At 34.9% G+C, this 22,454-nt stretch overlaps 1 protein-coding gene across 2 annotated transcripts in view; it reads right to left on the reverse strand.

Moving 5' to 3' along the window:
* Positions 1–18,255, reverse strand: part of LOC141542931 (TRPM8 channel-associated factor 2-like) — a 49,935-nt gene extending 31,680 nt beyond the window's left edge. For both annotated transcript variants that reach the window (XR_012482276.1, XM_074267649.1), the window contains exon 1: positions 18,203–18,255. Coding sequence is in view for 1 of the 2 variants with exons in the window: in XM_074267649.1 (XP_074123750.1) it covers positions 18,203–18,208 (6 nt within the window). In the remaining variant the exon portion in view is untranslated. The remainder of the gene's footprint in view (positions 1–18,202) is intronic.
* Between the last annotated feature and the right edge of the window lie 4,199 nt (positions 18,256–22,454).

The following is a 22,454-nucleotide window of genomic DNA, read 5'->3' on the forward strand; positions in this document are numbered from 1 at the left end:
ATACAAAAGAATTGATACCAACAGAAATTATCATCATTGACTGATGTTAATTAATATAAATCAAGCACCATAAGAAAATTCTAGAAAGTGCTTTATCAAACATTTGATTTCCTGATTAAGACTACAACTTTCTAATATTTTGAAAGAGAAGGAAGTAAAATATATGAAAAATATCATCTCATAAATGTAGGGAAAGACATATTTATAGAAATAACAATAAATAATTATAATAGGAAGAGTAATAGTTCTTCTTTCTCAAAGACCAAAATGATAATACTATGTTAGAATCAAGTTACAGTGGATCTAATGATTGATCAGATCAATATGAGGAATGCTCTACCACAGATCACACACAAATAGTTCATATAAATGTTTGAGAAGGACCCACTAATTTTGTGCAAATTGTGTTTCTTTTGAGCTATTTGCTCATAGATCACAGCACTTGCTCTAATGAGGGTATGCCATGTTAGGTTGTCCTGGCTAATGTCTCCCTTGTCATGCGATCAATTATAAAGTTCTTAAATGAAACCTTGAGAGTATTGTTGCATTGCTTACCATGTGAGCATTTTCCCTGTGTGAGTTCTTCATAAAATAGTCTTTTTTGCAAGTGGTCATTTTAAAGTGTTTCATAATTATAATCTCATATGAAAATATATTTTACATGACTTCACATATATAATCATACTGTTTATCTTCTCAGTGGGTAAGGGAGGCACAGAAAAGTAAAAAAGAATTTGGAACTCAAAATTTTTAAAAATGTTATAAATGAAAGATTTATTCTTTTACTTGATTGAGGTAGGTGTCATTATAATATCCCCATTTTTTCAGAAGAATGAGGCAAACAGAGGTAATGTGATTTGCCTAGGGTAACACAGAAAATGCTTCAGAGACCTCTTGATTCCAAATCCAGGAGTCTATGTACTGCATAAAGCCAGATCATTCTAGTAACATTTAAGGATAAAAGTGGAAGAAGGATGATAAAACAGAAAATGGACAAGAGTTGTCAAGTTTTTATAGCAATCTCTTTATCAAAAATCACAGTCTGGGATGTGACATAAAGAAATAGGATGGATGTTAAGGAAAGTAAAGATAGGAATAGTAAATAAAAATACACATAGAGAACATTCTGGATATGGCACAATTTTGAGGACATTGAGAGAAGGGTTGTCAAGATATCTGAAAGAGTGAAGGATATCAAATTCTTGAGAGGAAATCATGAACAATGCTATAATTAAAAGTGATCTAGAAAATATTAACCTATATATTTGATTTCTCATTCCTACAAGATTTTTATGAGACTAATCTACATAGATATGAAGAGTAGCCTCTTAGACGTTTCACAAATGTTATTCTACAGAAAATCTTATTTCATAATCACAGAACTGAATGAGCAAGGGCATGGGGTTCTGCTGAGTGGGAGTACTGAGGTCACCTCTCCTTTTGGTGCACAATAAATTTTCTGCCATGTTGCAGAAATGCCCTTGTTGAGCAAGGAGCAGTGATTTGTGATCATGGGAACAAGTGTAACCTGAGGGTCACAGATAGTTGCTCTTAAGCAGGGATGCCTTGACAGGGCGTAGTGAGTTGCTAAATTGTTGGATTGGCTCTCCTCCCACTGGCAGATACCATGCATACACAAAGCCCATGAGCTGCTTCTCTGAATAGTGACTGGGGATTGCCTTCTGTTCATGCACTGATTACAATTGCAAAATGTATATCAACAAGGCTATAAGGCATAATAAACTGGAGCTCTTTTCATACTCTATGAGTCTTCCACCTCATTCATCTCACCTCTGAGAACGAAGGGCTCATATGCTTTGAACTCTTAAAAGATACCTGCAACATGAAAGGTGTACAGATACTAAATCCCATTGTGTTTGTTTGTTGATTAGGAAAAAAATATGATTTGGTATGCTAAAATGTCAAGTTAAAAACTTTCTTCTAACAAAAATTTCTCCTTTGTGTATATTAAAATAAAGGGTTTCCTTGAAAAATTCAACAGTTATAATTGTTCAATCACCTGTTGTTTATTAATTTCAAAGAATGAACAAGAAAGGGAAACATAGGTTTTCCATTGTTATAGTAAATGTCAAGTATAGAGTCTAAATCAGAGAGTTTTCCTATAGATTAGTGATCCTCAAACTTTTTAAATAGGGGGGCTAGTTCACTGTCCCTCAGACTGTTGGAGAGCCAGACTATAGTAAAAACAAAAACTCACACTCTGTCATTGTCCCTCAGCATATTTGTCATAACCCGGCAGGGCTGCATAAATGTCCTCAGCGGGCCACATCTGGCCTGGGGGTGGGCCGTAGTTTGAGAACCCCTGCTATAGATGATAAGATCCAAGATGCTCCTGTTTGCAGGAGCCAATTGCCAATTGCAACAAGTCTCAAAACATCCAAGATGCTCCTGAAATCTATAATCACTAAAAAAGACTTTGTCTTAACTATTCTTATAGGAAAAATGAGGTGGATAAGGAATGCTTATTGTTTAGATGATTATATGTATTTTTAATTCTTCAAAGACAGATAAGCTATTTGTGTCTCCTGCTATATATTAATATCAGTAGAATGTTGGCATCAATATAGGATTTCTCTTTCATAGGAATCTTGAATCCATTAAAAGAACTTTGCAATTTCCCAAAGATAATTCAGCTACTCCTTTCTTGTTTGACTTTAGGCTCAACTCTGATTCTGTGCGGGGAGTGCATAGATGACATAGCAGATAGTGGATATAGGTGCTAGATCTGCAGTCAGGAAAATTTGAACTTAAACCTGACCACAGATAGTTCCTAGCTAAATGAACTGTGGCAAGACACTTTACCTCTCTCTATATTAATTTCCTCTTCTGTAAAATAGAGTCTATAATATAATCTACCTCTTAGAGCTGTTGTAAGGAGAAAGGTAATATTTGTGATGTGTTTTTCAAACTCTAAAGCACAATATAAATGCTAGCTAGTACCACTTTTATGGTTTGGGTTAAGCAAGATGGCTTTAAATAATAAGCAAATACAATTTCCAAGGAATCAAAATCACTCCAATGATAATGAGCACAAATTAGACACAGATTATTATTAATACAATTCAATACAAACAATACTTATGTTACACAAAGGAAAGTGAAACATATCACAGAGTTTAAGATGACTTTAAAATGAGATGTACTGATTATGTAGCAAGAGCAAAGAACAAGTGGATATTTCTTGTGTTGTTTAGATTCACAAAACATCACAACATCTAGAAGAAGGCCTCTGTCACAATGAGTGCACCCTGAATGGAGAATTTATGGGAAGACATGGACAAGAGTTGCACAGAATGGAAGCAGAGTAAGATGGTTGAGAAAAGATACCAATTCAGCTGAGCTTTCTCCAAAACTGTTCTGAACAGTTTTAAACAATGCCATAAAACAATTCCTGGAGTGTCAGAATCCACAAAAAGATGGGGTGAAACAATTTTCTAACCAAAAACAACTAGAAAGGTAGACAAGATCTCACATCTAGGTGAGAATAGCATACAGTCTAGTGCAAAACTGGGACCCCGCAAACCAGGATCAGGCCATGAAATCCACTGTATCTGTAGCAGCAATGATTGCTTCCAATACTCAGCCCAGAGATGGGAAGGGGATTGAAAAACTGATAAGAGGGTCTCTTGCTGGCATTGAATCAGGATGTTGTTGCTTTGCACATACTCATATCTGGGTCACAACCCTGGATAGATGTCCCAAACTGAAAAAGAACACTAGCACACCACAGCCACTGTGGAGCAAGGACTCTTTTCACAATTCCAAAGCAGAAAAGAGTGTTTGTGATCACTCATGGACAAGAGCACAGAACAGGAGAGTACTAAAGGTACCTCTCCTTAGATCATACCATTTTAGAAAAACTGAAAACTTACAAGACCCTAGAAGTATCTCTGAAAATAGCTGCAAAAAACCACAGGAGTTTGGGAAGAAGATTTTCCATCCTGAAAGCCAAGATGCACATTAACAAAGAGTTAAAAGTCAATAAATAGATTGGAAAATGAACAAACAAAAGAAAAAAATTCTGACCACTGAAACTTATTATAGTGACAAGGACACACATTCAGAAGAAGACTACAAAGTCAAAGCTCTTACATCCAAAGCTGCCAAGAAAATTATGAACAGGTTGTCCGATCATGGAAGAGCTCAACAAGGATTTTGAAAACCAAGTAATAGTAATAGAGAAAAAACTTAGGAAGAGAAATGAGAGTAATGCCAAAAAATCATAAAAAGTCAACATATTGGTAATGCAGACACAAAAATCCTGAAGAAATTAACTCTTTAAAGAAACTGCAACCTTTCCCAGTAAGATCAGGAGTGAAACAAGGTTGCCCACTATCACCATTACTATTCAATATAGTACTAGAAACGCTAGCCTCGGCAATAAGAGCCGAGAAAGAGATTCAAGGAATTAGAGTAGGAAATGAGGAAATCAAACTATGACTCTTTGCAGATGACATGATGGTATACTTAGAGAACCCCAAAGACTCTGCTAAAAAGCTATTAGAAATAATTCAGAATTTTAGCAAAGTTGCAGGATACAAAATAAATCCACATAAATCCTCAGCATTTTTATATATCACCAACAAAATGTAACAGCAAGAGATACAAAGAGAAATTCCATTCCAAACAAATGTTGAGAGTATAAAGTATTTGGGAATCCATCTACCAAAGAATAGTCAGGAATTATATGAGAAAAATTACAAAACACTTGCCACAAAAATAAAGTCAGATTAAATAATTGGAAAGCTATTCAGTGCTCTTAGATAGGCCAAGCGAATATAATAAAGATGACAATACTCCCCAAACTAATCTATTTATTTAGTGCTATAACAATCAGACTCCCAAGAAACTATTTTAATGACCTAGAAAAAATAACAACAAAATTCATATGGAAGAATAAAAGGTCGAGAATTGCAAGGCAACTAATGAAAAAAAAAAGTCAGATGAAGGCGGTGTAAGTGTACCTGATCTAAAGCTATATTATATAGCAGCAGTCACCAAAACCATTTGGTATTGGCTAAGAAATAGACTGGTCGATCAGTGGAACAGATTAGATACAAAGGACAAAAAGGGTACATCTATAGCAATCTAGTCTTTGACAAACCCAAAGATACCAACATTAGGGATAAAAATTCATTATTTGGAAAAAACTGTTGGGAAAACTGGAAATTAGTATGGCAGAAATTAGATATGGATTCACACTTAACACCATATACCAAGATAAGATCAAAATGGGTCCATGACTTAGGCATAAAGAATGAGATAATAAATAGATTAGAGGAACAGAGAATAGTCTACCTCTCAGACCTGTGGAGAAGGAAGGAATTTATGACTAGAGGAGAACTAGAGATCATTATTGATCACAAAATAGAAGATTTTGATTACATCAAACTAAAAAGTTTCTGTACAAACAATACTAATGCAAACAAGATTAGAAGGGAAGTAACAAATTGGGAAAATATTTTTAAAGTTAAAGGTTCTGATAAAGGTCTCATTTCCAAAATATATAGAGAATTGATCCTAATTTATAAGAAATCAAACCATTCTCCAATTGATAAATGGTCAAAGGATATGAACAGACAATTCTCAGATAATGAAATTGAAGTTATATCCACTCATATGAAAGAGTGTTCCAAATCACTACTGATCAGAGAAATGCAAATTAAGACAACTCTGAGATACCACTACACACCTGTCAGATTGGCTAAGATGGCAGGAACAAATAATGGTGAATGTTGGAGGGGATGTGGGAAAACTGGGACACAAATACATTGTTGGTGGAGTTGTGAAAGAATCCAACCATTCTGGAGAGCAATTTGGAACTATGCCCAAAAAGTTATCAAAATGTGCATACCCTTTGATCCAGCATTGCTGCTATTGGGCTTATATCCCAAAGAAATACTAAAGAAGGGAAAGGGACCTGTATATGCCAAAATGTTTGTGGCAGCTCTTTTTGTAGTGGCTAGAAACTGGAAGATGAATGGATGTCCATAAATTGGAGAATGGTTGGGTAAATTATGGTATATGAAGGTTATGGAATATTATTGCTCTGTAAGAAATGACCAGCAGGAGGAATACAGAGAGGCTTGGAGAGACTTACATCAACTGATGCTGAGTGAAATGAATAGAACCAGAAGATCACTGTACACTTCAATGTTGTATGAAGATGTATTCTGATGGAAGTGGATATCTTCAATATAAAGAAGATCCAACTCACTTCCAGTTGATCAATGATGGACAGAAATAACTACACCCAGAGAAGGAACACTGGGAAGTGAATGTAAATTGTTAGCACTACTGTCTATCTACCCAGGTTACTTTTACCTTTGGAATCTAATACTTAATGTGCAACAAGAAAATGATATTTACACACATATATTGTATCTAGGTTATATTGTAACATATGTAAAATGTATGGGATTGCCTGTCATAAAGGGGAAGGAGTAGAAGGAGGGAGGGGATAATTTGGAAAAATGAATACAAGGGATAATATTATAAAAAATTATTCATGCATATTGTGAAAAAAATTATAAATAAAAAAAATAAAGTGAGCTAAAAAAAAAAAGAAATTAACTCTTTAAAAAGCAATTGAGCAAATGGTAAAGGAGATACAAAAACCATCGAGGAAAAAATGCCTTGAAAAGTAGGATTGTCCAAATGGAAAAAAAAGGTGCAAAAATTCAATGAAAAAAAAAGCTCATTAAAATTAGAATTGGCAAATGGAAAAGGAGGTACAAAAGATCACTGAAGAAAATAGCTCCTTAAAAATTAGATTTGAGCAAATAGAAGCAAATGACTTTATGAGAAATCAAGAACCAATAAAATACAACCAAAAGAATTAAAAAATAGAAAACAATGTGAAATACCTCATTGGATCTGTAAAATAGATCTAGGGAGATAATTTAAATGTTATTAGACTACCTGAAAGTCATGATCACAAAAAAGCACAGACATCATCTTCCATGAAATTATCAAGGAAAAATGTTCTGATATTCTGGAACCAGAGGGTAAAATAGAAATTAAAATAATCTACCAATTAATCCAAAAAGAGATCACAAAATGAAAACACTCAGAAACATCATAGGCAAATTCCAGAGTTCCCAAGTCAAGGAGAAAATATTACAAGCAGCCAGCAAGAAACAATTCAATGATTATGGAGCCACAGTAAGGATAACAAAAAAGTTAGCAGCTTCTAGGTTATAGGATTGGAGGGCTCAGAATATGATATTCTGGAGGACACAGGAATTAGGATTACAATCAAGAATCACCTACCCAGCAAAACAGTGTAATCCATTAGGGGAAAAAATTGGTGTTCAATGACATAGAGGATTTTCAAGCATTCTTGATGAAAAGACCAGAGCTGAATTAGAAAATTTTACTTTCAAATACAAGACTCAAGGTAAAGAGGAACAAGAAATAATAAAGGACTTCTTTACATGCTGACATGGGAAGTTAATACTTAGAACGAGTAATAACTTTCTCATTATCAGGGCAAGGTGTAAATTGAATATGAATATGACAAGAAAACTAAAGGGTGACAGAAGAAAGGAAAAGAAAGGGGTAGAATGGAGTAAAGTGTCTCAAACAATAGGGTAAGAAAAAGCTTTTACAATAGGGATGGTGAAGTTGAGGTAAGGAGAAGTAAATAAACCTTACTCATCAGAATTAGCTCAAAGATGGAATAATATATACACTCAATTGAGTATAGAAAGGTATCTTTCTCTACAGGAAAGTAGGAGGTAAATGGAATAAGAGAAATAAGAAAGAAGAGAGGTCAGATTGGGGGAGGTGTTAGTAGGAAGTCAAACACTTGAGAGTGACAGGGTGAAAAAAGAAAAGGAACAGAATAAACAAAATATGGGGTGGGGTGGAGAAATAGGATGGAGGGAAATATATTAACAATCATAACAGAGGAAAAAAATTGAAGCTAGTTTCTTTGATAAAGGTTTCACTTCTCAAATATGTAGAGAACTGAGTCAAATTAACAAAAAAAATAGAAGCCATTCTCCAACTGATCTAGAAATATGAACAGTTTCCAGATGAAGTAATCAAAGCTACCTACAGTGATATGTAAAGGTGTCCTAAATTGCTTTTGATTAGAAAAATACAGATTGAATCAATTCTGAGGTAGAACCAAATACATACTAGATTGACTAATAGGAAAGAAAAGGAAAATTATAAATGTTGGAGATGTGGGGAAAATGAGACTTTAATGCCCTGCTAGTAGAAGTGTGAACTGATTCAACTATTCTATAGAGCAATTTGGAACTATGTCCAAAGAACTATAAAACCTTATATACCCTTTGACCTAACAATGACGTCTGTATCAAAAAAAAAATAAAGAAAGGGAAAATATGCACAAAAATATGTGTATGTACAAAAAAATATAAATAGCAGCATTTTTGTGGTTAAAGAGTGTTGGAAATTTGGAACAAATTGTGTTACATGATAGTGATGGAATATTATTTTGCTATAATAAATGATGGTCAGAATGCCCTCAGAAAAATCTGGAAAGATATGAGCTGATGCTAAATGAAAAGTGCTGTATATAAAATAATAGCAACATTGTAAAGTGATCAGTTATGAATGACTTAACTCTTAGCAACATAATGAGGGTGAGAGTTGGATTAACAACTCTGAAAGGCTAACAAGGAAAAATACTATATAAATGAAATAGGGAAATTGAGGATTATTCAGAATAATTACTTGATAATTCCAGATTTAGCACTAAAGGTCTGTCAATCATTAGGCTCTGGGAAGAAGAACAAAGACTTTTTAAGAGAGAACATTATTTAAGAGATAACTGCTTAGAGAAGAATCTGACTAATTATTTAATGGCCTGGAGGTATTTAAAAGATCTATAAACTGGCTAATCTCTATTTGTTGATTGAGAAAAACCTGAGGTAAAACCAAGTCTTCTTAAACCATTTAAAGTGATTATTAACCTTAGAAGCAGAACAAACTCTTTCTTTTGGAACAGGTCTTATATAACTAGGACCCTCTTACCACAAAAGCCCACCTATATTCCAGAGACAAAGATGGAGTTTGCCAATGGTTTTAGGAGGATTAACAGAAGTGGATGGGTGAATAGTTTCTGTAAATTATTTTTCTCTCACCGACCATGTAAATTATCTCACAAACTTGTTAAAGAGACCTTCCTCCCTCTGGGACTTCAGTGAGAAGATTGCCCCTTTCTTGCAAGATCCTAATGAAACTTCTGTTCTTCACTTTGAGATATCTCTGAGTATTTTTGAATTGGATTTGCCATACCACACACTATCCATCCTAGACCAAGAACTGAATATAGATTAAAGCAACTTTTTTTTTTACTTTATTTTTCAAGAATCTATATTTTCATTCACAACATGGCTAATATGGAAATATCTTTTGCATGACTACACATGTATAAATTATATGGAATAGCTTGCCTTCTTGAGGAGCATGTTAGGGAGAGAAGGAGGGAGAGAATTTGGAACTCATAGTTTGAAAAATAAATGTTTAAAATCACTTTTATGTGTAATTGGGGAAAAATAAAATACTAAATAAATTTTAATAGGAAAGAAGGAAAAAAAAGTTGCACAGGATGAGAAAACATGGATGAGTTCCATAATGAACTAGAGAAGGAAGGATCTTCAACTATGACATCACAGATCCATCAAAATAGGGAAGTCAGAGGATCACTGTCAATGGTAAATTTGTTGCAATTGTTTTCTTAATTCAATTCAACTTAATTCAACTCATATCTGTTGAGGCCAATTGTGTTCAAGGCTTTCTTTCAAAATTATCTCTACCATTTGTGTCTTCGGTAAGCTTTTCCTTCATTGATTATGTCAAAATTTTCTTTAATCCAGCTCTCACCCTAATTTTGACAAATTCTAAATAAACAGAGAATACAGATCTAATGCATCTTGCACGCTCATCCCTCAAAGAAGACTCCTCAAGCCTCATAAATCCCACTAAATTGTGTCCAGGCATTTTGCTCCCATATGTCTGCAGTGCCTTTCTAATGTGGCGTTGTGGTTTTTTTTTTTTTTTTTTTGTCAAGCTGTCCTCCCATTTTACTCTTTCATAATCAGGAAATAGCATGAAGGTTATACTGACAGATTTGACCGCATTTTCTAAGACATAATATTGTAAACCAGGAAAGGAGGAAGTAACAGAGAAGGTCAAAGGGATCAAGTTGTATAGATCTATTGACAGGAATTAAAGGAAGAATATAGTCAAAGTTCCTTCCAGCAACAGAGGATTGGCAATTAAAAAGTATTTAAAATAATTTGTAAGATGGAGTAAGAAGTTCAGATTGACAACACTTTTATTAGTCAAAAGATCTAGACATTTTTAGTCCATATAGGGGGAAAATCACAAAATCAGTGGCTGTTCCTTGGCCATATCACCAACTACATTAATTTGCTCTTTAAGACAGGATAGTCTGTGCCTACAGCAATGCAGAAAAGCTCTCTTTCCTTTACTCATGTCATCCAAGGACTTGAAGTCCTTTCTTTTACTAGAGACTTAGTAATATAACCTCTTACTGTTATCTTCTTGTATTTTTGGCCCTCCCCATAATAACCAGAACATATGGTCAGGTAATGTTTAAATACAAGGGATCACTGAATTTGAAAAAATCTAGAGGCCATTTAGCCCAATATCTTTATATAGATGAGGAAACACTAGAGTTTAGGTGACTTACATAAGCCAGCAATGGTAAAAAGAGACAGAGCTAGAATTTGAACCTAGGCCTTCTCAACCAAATCTAGTGCCTTTTCCAAATTATAAGATTAGATACATTGGGGACTTCCGGCCAAGATGGTGGCATGGAGGCAGACAGCTGCTTGAGCTCCTCGTTTTCTCTCAGAACTTACTTCATGACAAGCCTCAGACTTAATACTTGACCCAGAAAGAAATCCACAAATAATCACCAAGAGAAGACATCCTTGAAAGTCACCAGAAAAAGGTCTGTGTTTGCTCGGGGGAGGGTCAATCAGACGGGGCGCAGACTGAGGGCAGGCAGCCAGAGCAAGACAGGCAGCTCACACAGCTCAGACCAGAAGGGGAGGGGTAAGATCTCTGCCGTTTCTGCGAAAAGACTTTTTCCCCAGTGTGGACACTCCATCTTGGCAGCAAGCTAGGATCAGCAGAGAGGGTGTAAACATCAGAGGTGAAGATTAAAACCCCAGAAAGCCAGTGTCTCTCAGAACCCGGCCACCCCCCAACCCCCACCTGGACTGACTCAGTGCGGTCTCAGAGCCTCAGAGTGCAGACTCAGTACAGTCATTGCTGTTCTGTTAGTGGCTCTCTGCTGCCCTACCCCCAGTCTGTAGAGGAAGCCCATTAATACCATCCAGCCCCATCCCCCGCAAAACAGACCAATTGTTTCTCTTGTCAGTTTGTTTTCTTTGATTCCTACTCTGACAAAATGAACAAAAAATTCAAAAGGGCTCTAACCATTGACAGCTTTTGTATGGAGAGAGAGCAGACTTCAAACAATGAGGAGACTAAAAACAGACTGTCCCCAGATGAATCCCCTAAGAGGGATATGAGCTGCTCCTCAATACAAAAGAATCTCCTAGAGGAAATCAAAAAGGCTCTCACAAGAGAGCTGGAAGAGAAATGGGAAAAGGAAAGGGAAGCTTGGCAAGAGAGCCTGGAGAAGTCATCCCATGCATTCAAAGACAGAGTGGATAAAGAAATCAAATCATTGAGAAACACGATTAGTGAGCTGGAAAAGGTAAACAACTCCAAGGAAAACAGGATTAGTGAGCTGGAAAAAGAAAACAGCTCTCCAAAAAATAAAATGGATAAAATGGAAAAAAATTCCATAGAAGATAAAAACTCAATTGGACAATTACAAAGAGATATAAAAAAAGTGAGTGAAGAAAATACATCTTTGAAAATTAGACTGGAACAAGTAGAAATGAATGTCTCAAGGAGAAACCAAGAGGTAATCAAGCAAAACCAGAGAAATGAAACAATTGAAAAGAATGTCAAGTACTTACTAGAAAGACAACAGACCTGGAAAACAGATCCAGGAGAGACAATTTGAGAATAATCGGACTCCATGAAAAATGTGAGGAAAAAAAGAGCTTGGACACCATTTTCGAGGAAATTATCAAAGAGAACTGCCCAGACGTTCTGGAAACAGAGGGTAAAATAGACATTGGAAAAATTCATCGATCACCTACTGAAAGGGACCCTAAAATCAAAATGCCAAGAAATATAGTGGCCAAGTTCAAGAACCATCAGACAAAGGAAAAGATATTGGAAGCTGCTAGAAAAAAGCAATTCAGATATGGAGGATCCACAATAAGGATAACCCAGGATCTAGCAGCGTCCACATTAAAAGAACGCAGGGCCTGGAACATGATATTCCAAAAGGCTAAGGAACTTGGTATGCAGCCAAGAATAACTTACCCAGCAAGAATGAGCATCGTTTTCCAGGGAAGAAGATGGACATTTAACGAAATAAATGAATTCCATCTATTTTTGATGAAAAAACCAGACCTACATAAAAAGTTTGATCTTCAAATATAGAACTCAAGAGATTTCTAAAAAGGTAAAAAGAAATCTTGAGAACTATACTTCTGCCAAAAAATATGTAAAGAACATATGTACAATTTGTCTTAGAAACTAGAGGTGGAAAGGAAATTATATCATAAAAAAGTGTAAAGTGGTGATACTACATCTCATGAAGAGGCAAAGGTAACCTATTATATCTGAGAGAAAGAAAGGAGTGAGATGAACATAGTGTGTATCAAAAGACATATTCGATTTATGGTGAAACTTCTTCCACTTCATTGAAAAGTGAAAGGGAAGGAGTAAGCTAAAGGGAAGGGAATACAGAAATTTTGAGGAAAAGGGGTAAAATAAGGGGAGGATCTTTAAGGTGGGGGAGGGATCCTAAAAAGGGAGGGCTGTGAAAAGCAAGTGGTGTTCACCAGTTTAATACTGGGTAGGGGGGTAAGAGGGAAGGAAAGGGGAAAAGCATAAGCAGGGGTTAGTAGGATGGCAAGCAATATAGAATTAGTCCTTCTAACCATAAATGTGAATGGGGCAAACTGCCTCATAAAGAGGAAGCAGTTAGCAGACTGGATTAAAAGTCAGAATCCTACTATATGTTGTTTACAGGAAACACACCTGAAACAGGGTGAGACATTCAAACTAAAAGTAAAAGGGTGGAGCAGAATCTATTATGCTTCAGGCAAAACCAAAAAAGCAGGAGTAGCCATCCTCATGTCAGATCAAGCAAAAACAAAAATTGATCTAATTAAAAGAGATAAGGAAGGGCATTATATCCTGCTAAAGGGCAGCATCAATAATGAAGCAGTATCAATATTAAACATATATGCACCAAGTGGTGCAGCATCTAAATTCTTAAAAGAGAAATTAAGAGAGCTGCAAGAGGAAATAGATAGCAAAACTATAATAGTGGGAGATCTTAACCTTGCACTCTCAGAATTAGATAAATCAAACCACAAAATAAATAAGAAAGAAGTCAAAGAGGTAAATAGAATACTAGAAAAGTTTGATATGATAGATCTTTGATGAAAACTAAATGGAGACAGAAAGGAGTATACTTTCTTCTCAGCAGTTCATGAAACCTATACAAAAATTGATCATATACTAGGGCATAAAAACCTCAAAATCAAATGCAGTAAGACAGAAATAGTAAATGCATCCTTTTCAGACCATAATACAATCAAAATTACATTTAATAAAAAGCCAGGGGAAAATAGACCAAAAAATAATTGGAAACTAAATAATCTTATACTAAAGAATGATTGGGTAAAACAGCAAATCATAGACATAATTAATAACTTCACCCAAGAAAATGACAATAATGAGACATCATACCAAAATGTGTGGGATACGGCCAAAGAAGTAATAAGGGGAAGTTTTATATCTCTACAGGCCTACTTGCATAAAATAGAGAAAGAGAGGGCCAACGAATTGGGCTTACAACTCAAATTGCTAGAAAAGGAACAAAGTAAAAACCCCCAGACAAACACAAAACTTGAAATTCAAAAAATAAAAGGTGAGATTCATAAAATTGAAAGTAAAAAAACTATTGAATTAATTAATAAAACAAAGAGTTGGTTCTATGAAAAAACCAACAAAATAGACAAACCCTTAGTAAACCTGATTAAAAAAAGGAAAGAGAAAAAGCAAATTGTTAGTCTTGAAAATGAAAAGGGTGAACTCACCATTAGTGAAGAGGAAATTAGAACAATAGTTAGGAGCTACTTTGCTCAACTTTATGCCGAAAAATTCGATAACTTAAATGAAATGGAAGAATACCTTCAAAAATATAGCTTGCCCAGATTAACAGAGGAAGAAGTAAGTAGTCTAAATAGTCCCATCTCAGAAAAAGAAATAGACCAAGCTATTAACCAACTTCCTAAGAAAAAATCCCCAGGACCACATGGATTTACAGGTGAATTCTACCAAACATTTAAAGAACAACTAACTCCAATGCTATGTAAACTATTTGAAAAAATAGGGATTGAAGGAGTCCTACCAAATTCCTTCTATGACACAGACATGGTACTGATACCTAAACCAGGTAGAGCGAAAACTGAGAAAGAAAACTATAGACCAATTTTCTTAATGAATATTGATGCTAAAATCTTAAATAAGATATTAGCAAATAGACTTCAGAAAATCATCCCCAGGATCATACACTATGACCAAGTGGGATTTATACCAGGAATGCAGGGCTGGTTTAATATTAGGAAAACTATTAGTATAATTGACCATATTAATAATCAAATTAATAAAAACCATATGATCATCTCAATAGATGCAGAAAAAGCATTTGATAAAATCCAACATCCATTCCTACTAAAAACGCTTGAGAGTATAGGAATAAATGGATTATTCCTTAAAATAATAAGGAGCATATATTTAAAACCTTCAGTAAACATCATATGTAATGGCGATAAACTAGAACATTTCCCTATAAGATCAGGAGTGAAACAAGGTTGCCCACTATCACCATTACTTTTCAATATAGTACTAGAAACTCTAGCCTCGGCAATAAGAGCTGAGAAAGAGATTCAAGGAATTAGAGTAGGAAATGAGGAAATCAAATTATCACTTTTTGCAGATGACATGATGGTATACTTAGAGAACCCCAAAAACTCTGCTAAAAAGCTATTAGAAATAATTCAGAATTTTAGCAAAGTTGCAGGATACAAAATAAATCCACATAAATCCTCAGCATTTTTATACATTACCAACACAATCCAACAGCAAGAGATACAAAGAGAAATTCCATTCAAAATAACAGTCGATAGTATAAAATATTTGGGAATATATCTACCAAAGGAGAGTCAGGAATTATATGAGCAAAATTACAAAACACTTGCCACAAAAATAAAGTCAGATTTAAATAATTGGAAAGACATTCAGTGCTCTTGGATAGGCCGAGTGAATATAATTAAGATGACAATACTCCCTAAACTAATCTATTTATTTAGAGCTTTAACAATCAGACTCCCAAGAAACTATTTAAATGACCTAGAAAAAATAACAACAGAATTCATATGGAACAACAAAAGGTCGAGAATTTCAAGGGAAGTAATGAAAAAAAAAATTAAGTGAAGGTGGTCTAGCTGTACCTGATCTAGAACTATATTATAAAGCAACAGTCACCAAAACCATTTGGTATTGGCTAAGAAATAGACTAGTTGATCAGTGGCATAGGTTAGGTTCACAGGGCAAGATAGTGAATAAAAATAGCAATCTAGTGTTTGACAAACCCAAAGATCCCAAATTTTGGGATAAGAATTCATTATTTGACAAAAACTGCTGGGAATACTGGAAATTAGTATGGCAGAAACTAGGCATGGACCCACATTTAACACCACATACTAAGATTAGATCAAAATGGGTCCAAGATTTAGGCATAAAGAATGAAATCATAAATAAATTGGAAGAACATGGGATGGTTTACCTCTCAGACTTGTGGAGGAGGAAGGAGTTTGTGTCCAAGGGAGAACTAGAGAGCATTGTTGATCACAAAATAGAACATTTTGATTACACCAAATTAAAAAGTTTCTGCACAAACAAAACTAATGCAAACAAGATTAGAAGAGAAGTAACAAATTGGGAAAACATTTTTACAGTTAAAGGTTCTGATAAAGGCCTCATCTCCAAAATATACAGAGAATTGACTTTAATTTATAAGAAATCAAGCCATTCTCCAATTGATAAGTGGTCAAAGGATATGAACAGACAATTTTCAGATGATGAAATTAAAACTACTTCCACTCATATGAAAGAGTGTTCCAAATCACCATTGATCAGAGAAATGCAAATTAAGACAACTCTGACATACCACTCTATACCTGTCAGATTGGCTAAGATGACAGGAACAAATAACAATGAATGTTGGAGGGGCTGTGGGAAAACTGGGACATTGATGCATTGTTGGTGGAGTTGTGAAAGAATCCAACCATTCTGGAGAGCAATCTGGAATTATGCCCAAAAATTTATCAAAATGTGCATAGCCTTTGACCCAGCCATACTACTACTGGGCTTATATCCCAAGGAAATACTAAAGAAGGGAAAGGGACATGTATGTGCCAAAATGTTTGTGGCAGCCCTTTTCATAGTGGCCAGAAGCTGGAAGATGAATGGATGTCCATTAATTGGAGAATGTTGGGTAAATTATGGTATATGAATGTTATGGAATATTATTGTTCTGTAAGAAATGACCAACAGGAGAAATACAGAGAGACTTGGAGAGACTTACATCAACTGATGCTAAGTGAAACGAGCAGAACCAGAAGATCATTATACACTTCAACAATGATACTGTACGAGGATGTATGCTGATGGAAGTGGATATCTTCAACATAGAGAAGAGCTAATCCAATTCCAATTGATTAATGATGGACAGAATCAGCTACATCCAGAAAAGGAACACTGGGAAATGAGTGTAAACTGTTATTTTTACCTTCTGAATCCAATTCTTCCTGTGCAACAAGAAATTTGGTTCTACACACATATATTGTATCTAGAATATACTGTAATATATTTAACATGTATAAGACTGCCTGCTATCTGGGGGAGGGGGTTGGGGGAGGAAGGGAAAAAAATCTGAATAGAAGTAAGTGCAAGGGATAATGTTGTAAAAAATTACCCATGCATATGTACTGTCAAAAAAAAGTTATAATTATAAAATAAAATTAAAATTAAATTTAAAAAAAAAGAGATTTGAAAGAAGAAAAAAAAGATTAGATACATTGAAAATTGTAAATGGTATAAATTACATGCCATATAATCATGTATACATCATAAATACACAAAATTATTATCATACATAAATAATATATCATATATTACCTGTGTCTCTCCCAGATCCAAGAAGCAATGTATAATTCTTATTAGTCAAATATATCTCACATAATATCAACAATAACATTAACAAAATCTGACATTTCTGTAGTATTTTAAATTGTATCATCCTGTGAAGATGATGAGACCTGGGTAGTCAGGTAGGCACTTGCAGACAACGTCTGAAGCACTGAAAGAATTATAATATGCCTGAAACAAGGAGGGAAAGGCTCTCACTGGATCTTCTACCCATAAAGTGGACCTTTTGTTCTTCAGGAAACCTTTTGTTCAAGTGGACTTTTGATTATAGTCCCTGTAGGTCTCTGGAAGCTCCATCTTTATTTTATTCAATCAGAAAGTCAGGTTATATCAAACCCTGGAGCTTATGTTTCCCCTAAAAATGATCTGGTCATGCTGTAGATGCTCACTAACTCTTTTTAGGGTTCTAAATTCCTTTTAGGGTTAGCCAGCAGGGGTTAGTCTCTTAAACCTCTATGAATTTTGCCTGACAGCCAATGGCTTCCCTCTACTGGGGTTTTCCTCCCTGTTCCACAAGCAATTTGTTTTTCTCCTTGTTAAACTGCTAAAATCCTTATAATTAAAAAAAAAAAAAAAAAAACCCTTATGGTTTTGTCCTCCTCTTAGCAGTGTAATAAAATCTTTGTCCCTTAATTTGGAGGTCTATGCCTACAAATTCTTTTGAGATGGCCCATGACACCACTCCCTAAAACCAAAATGATTTTGGGATATCACCCCATGCACCCTCATGTTGGTGGCACATCCCATAATTCAACATTTTATTGTCACTGTACAGGGATAGTCACCTAACCTCAACAAAAAATACCTTCATGTTAGAGATATTTTCTTCTCCTTTCCTTCTTTCTCCTCCTCCTTCTCCTTCTTCTACTCCTCCTCTTCCTCCTCCTCCTTTTCATCCTCTTCTTCTTCTTCCTCCTCCTCCTCCTCCTCCTTTTCATCCTCTTCTTCTTCTTCCTCCTCCTTCTTATTCTTCTCCTTCTCCTTCTCCTCTATCATACTATAACTAAAAGTCCATCATTCTCATGCATATATCTTGTCATGTAGATCCTCCTCTGCTCAGAAAGCTTCAATAGTCTTCCAAGTAATGTTCAAAGTTCTTCATAGAAAAGATTTATAATAATTAATGTTATCCAGAAATGAAGTTGGCTGTCTTGAGAGGTAGTAGGTTTTCCTCATTTTGAGGTCCGCAGGTTAATTAAATGATTATTAGAAATATAGTAAAGAAGATTGTCAGTCAAGTACTGGTGGGAATTTAGGTCCCTTACAACTCCAAGATTTCTAGGATCTAAATAAAATAATGACTTTTAAATAAGTTCTTAAATTGAGGAAGCAAAGTGTCTGGCTAAGTCTACCACAGGTGGTAAGAGTACCTTCTCCTATAGTTCTTTCATAGAAAGAATGTTGGATTTGAAATGAGAGGACCTGGATGCAAAGCCTTTGTGACCTAGGGCAAGTTAAAAAACCTCTTTGCGATGCAAGTAACTCATCTATAAAATCAGAGATTTGGACAAGATTACCTCTAATATCTCTTCCAGACCCAAATCCATGATCTTATGCTTTATGAATCAGAAAAGAAAATTATAGTATATAGCTTAGTTTGGTCTTATCTGTTTTGACCAACATAATACAAATGGGCTAGTGACAGTTGAAAATAAGGAGATTGGATTGCTGATAATTCATCAGAGCCACTTACTAAGAGAAACCATGCTACTTATATATATATCAAAACCACATGCTATTATGAAAAGCCTTGTTCTGTTATCCACCCTGATCTCTGAAGCATTTTGTTATTTTCTGTAGACTCAATTTTATGTAAAATTCACAATGCTTTAGTATGTGATGTGCCAGGACCTTATGTTTTCTCATAATTTCAAGTTTAAATGCACTTGTGATTAATCTTGGGAGGAGAAGAACATACCAGCTATGGAAGTCTCTAGTTTCCTGGGAATTCTCTATACTTATCTACTGCCCTCAAATTATTTTCTTTTCTTTTCTTTCTTTTTTTTTTTTTTTGAGGCTGGGGTTAAGTGACTTGCCCAGGGTCACACAGCTAGGAAGTGTCAAGTGTCTGAGACCAGATTTGAACTCCGGTCCTCCTGAATTCAAGGCTAGTGCTCTATCTACTGCACCACCTAGCTGCCCCAAATTCTTTTCTTTTAAAAATTTCATACTTATCCCCCTTTTCAATACCAATTGTGACTGGTTCAAACCATATTCTTTTCCTTTTAATCTCATCCAAACCACAAACTCATATGCCGAGAGCAGATAATTTAACCTCTAACTTTAACGTAAATATTGAGGTCATCCAATGGAAAATCCCTTATTTCTCCTCCCCAACATCTGTTTTACCCACATATACTTCCTCATTCTTTCTGTCAGTAGTCTAGCATAAGTGCTTAGACTATGTCTTAACTGTTACAACATAATATTAAGAGATATTCCTACCTCTATCATAGCCCTCTTCCATTTTATCCTTCATATTATAGTTAAAATAATCATTCTCATGCTTAGGTTTTTTCATGTAACTCCCTTGCTCAGAAAGCTTTAATGGCTTGTCCAATAATGTGAAAGTCTTTGCCTGGCATTTCAGGGTCAGAACCTTTTGAATTCTAATTTTTTCTAACTGGACTAATTTTTGTCTTCTAACAACATTTTTCCCTTTTCCATGTCCTTATTCATATTGTTTCCCATGCCTAAGGAAGGGCAAAACAAGCAAATACAACCCCATAAGTAACATTGAGCCTTTGTTGATGGAGCTCATGAGTAGAACAAGACTACAAAAGAACCTATTTTATTCAAAAGATAGTATTGTATAATAAAAAGATGTACTTATGTGAGGAAATTAATGAGTCAGTATTGAAGCATATTAGAAAGTATTTGGGTAAGTAGCACACTGCCACAGGAATATACTAGCAATAGATTAGATTAACACACACATTTTCTGGGAAAACTTACATAAATTGAAGAGGAATAATTCAGAAGAAATGTGTATGTTTTGTCAGATTTTAAATAAAGCAAGTCTCTCAAGCAAGGGACATTATTCCCACATGTCTAAGGGAGAAAGGACATTTAAGTTAATAATGCTCATATTTGAAATAAGTGTCAGTGACTCCTACTCTATGGACACGTTTTTTCTGGCTAGAATTGGCAGATAAGGTAGCACTGGCTATAATAGGAGACATTTTTAGGGCTCTGACATTCATTCAGTTGAACAGTTAACAAGTATTTATTAAGCACCCACTATGTACTACTAGGGATAAAAATATAAGGAAGGAAACAATTCCTATTCACAATAAGCTTATATTATAATGGGAAACAAGAAATAGATATAATATATATCAAATATATGTATGTATTCAAGGTAGTTTGGAAGAAAAGTTGGGGAATCAGTAAAAGCTTCATGGCAGAAAATTACACTTGATACATAAATGAATAGATGGATTCTAAAATCTAGAGATAAAGATGGAGTCCGTGTATTATATGTGGAACATCTAGTATGAAAATAGGAGGTGAAATATGGAATGTGAGGAGGAGAGGAAGCCAATTTGGGCAAAGAACAGATTTTGTAATGGACAGTAATGTCCAAAGAAATGAAAAGACAGACTGAGGTCAGCTTGTAGAAGACTTTAAAAACTAAACAGAAAAGTCCATATTTTATGCTAGAATCAATAGAAAAACACTGGAGTTGATTGATTAGGGGAGTCACATGATCAGAATATCCTTAAGGAAAATTATTTTGGCAGAAGTGTGTAGGAGTGAAAAACACTTGTAGCAAGATCAATTAGAAAACTATTGCAATTAGGTAGGAACATGTAATTAGAAGTTGAAATTAGGTAATAATTGTGTAAATGTCAAGAAATCAGACATGACAGAAACTGTGAAGAGAGAAATGAGAATTTTTGGCCAATGTAGGGTAATGGACAAGTAGCAATCCCAGACAAATACTGAGGTTATGAACCTGGGAGATAATAAGTATGGTGGTGCTTTTGAAAGAAATAAGATAGAAGTTTGGAAGATAGAATCATGTTGGGGAATACCTTGATGACTGTGCCAGATTAAGATCATGCTAGATTTACAGTTATTTGATAATTCATTCTCTAGAGCTATTTTGTAGATGGAAAGATTATATAATCTTTAAACTATTCAGTATTGGGTAACTTTATATCAGTATTCTATTTTATATTTTGAAATTATGATAGCTGCCAGTGATACAGAGATATATAGGACAACATTCCTGGCTTAAAAAGTCTAAAAATCTAACAGAAGTAGTGGAACATAAACATAACCTCCCCATTCCACCCGCAAAATACATGATATTATCCTAAGTGCTAAAGGGTTGACTAAGAGAGGTTAGATTTTATTCTGTAGGTAATGGGGAACTGCTCAATGTTAACATAAAGCAGTGTTTCTGAAAGATTTCTCTGCCAATTGTGTGTGGGATTGTTTGGAAAAAAGAAAGAAAAAAATGTAAAATAAAAATGGGTTTTACTTGGCTTGGCTTAACAGCAATAGAAAGGGTAAGAAATAGACAAAGTCAAATGACAATACAATGGAAGAGTATGCAGAACTTGGTGATGTGACATGGTAAATGAGAGAGAAGAGATCGAGTGACTGATTTTTGTGACTACAGAAGCATTTAGAGAATAGAGAAGGAATTAGAAATAGTTTGGTCAAGATCATTTTACAAATGATGAAATGAAATGGCTAAGTAATAGAAATAGGACTGCTTGAATTGCAAGGGTTTTTTTTTTTTTTTTTTTTTTTGAGAACATTAACTCAGTTCCCACTTGCAGGAAAGGCTTCAGGACCCTACCATCTTCTTTTAGCACTTTCTTCTCTTGAAATCATCTTGGTACTTTGTCTATGTTTAGTCTTCACTCATCTGTGATCAGCACACCACATCCCTTTTTGGAAATATAAAATATAGACATTTATCAGTTTGAAACAATTTAGGAATAATTTCATCTTTGTATCAGTGGCTCATAGAATGCCTTCCTCATAATAGGTATTATTCATATAAAGAAGCTCAGAGAGGGAGTTGATACCTATTTTAATTT

This window comes from Sminthopsis crassicaudata, chromosome 5, assembly GCF_048593235.1.
Source record: "Sminthopsis crassicaudata isolate SCR6 chromosome 5, ASM4859323v1, whole genome shotgun sequence".
Taxonomy (NCBI): domain Eukaryota; kingdom Metazoa; phylum Chordata; class Mammalia; order Dasyuromorphia; family Dasyuridae; genus Sminthopsis; species Sminthopsis crassicaudata.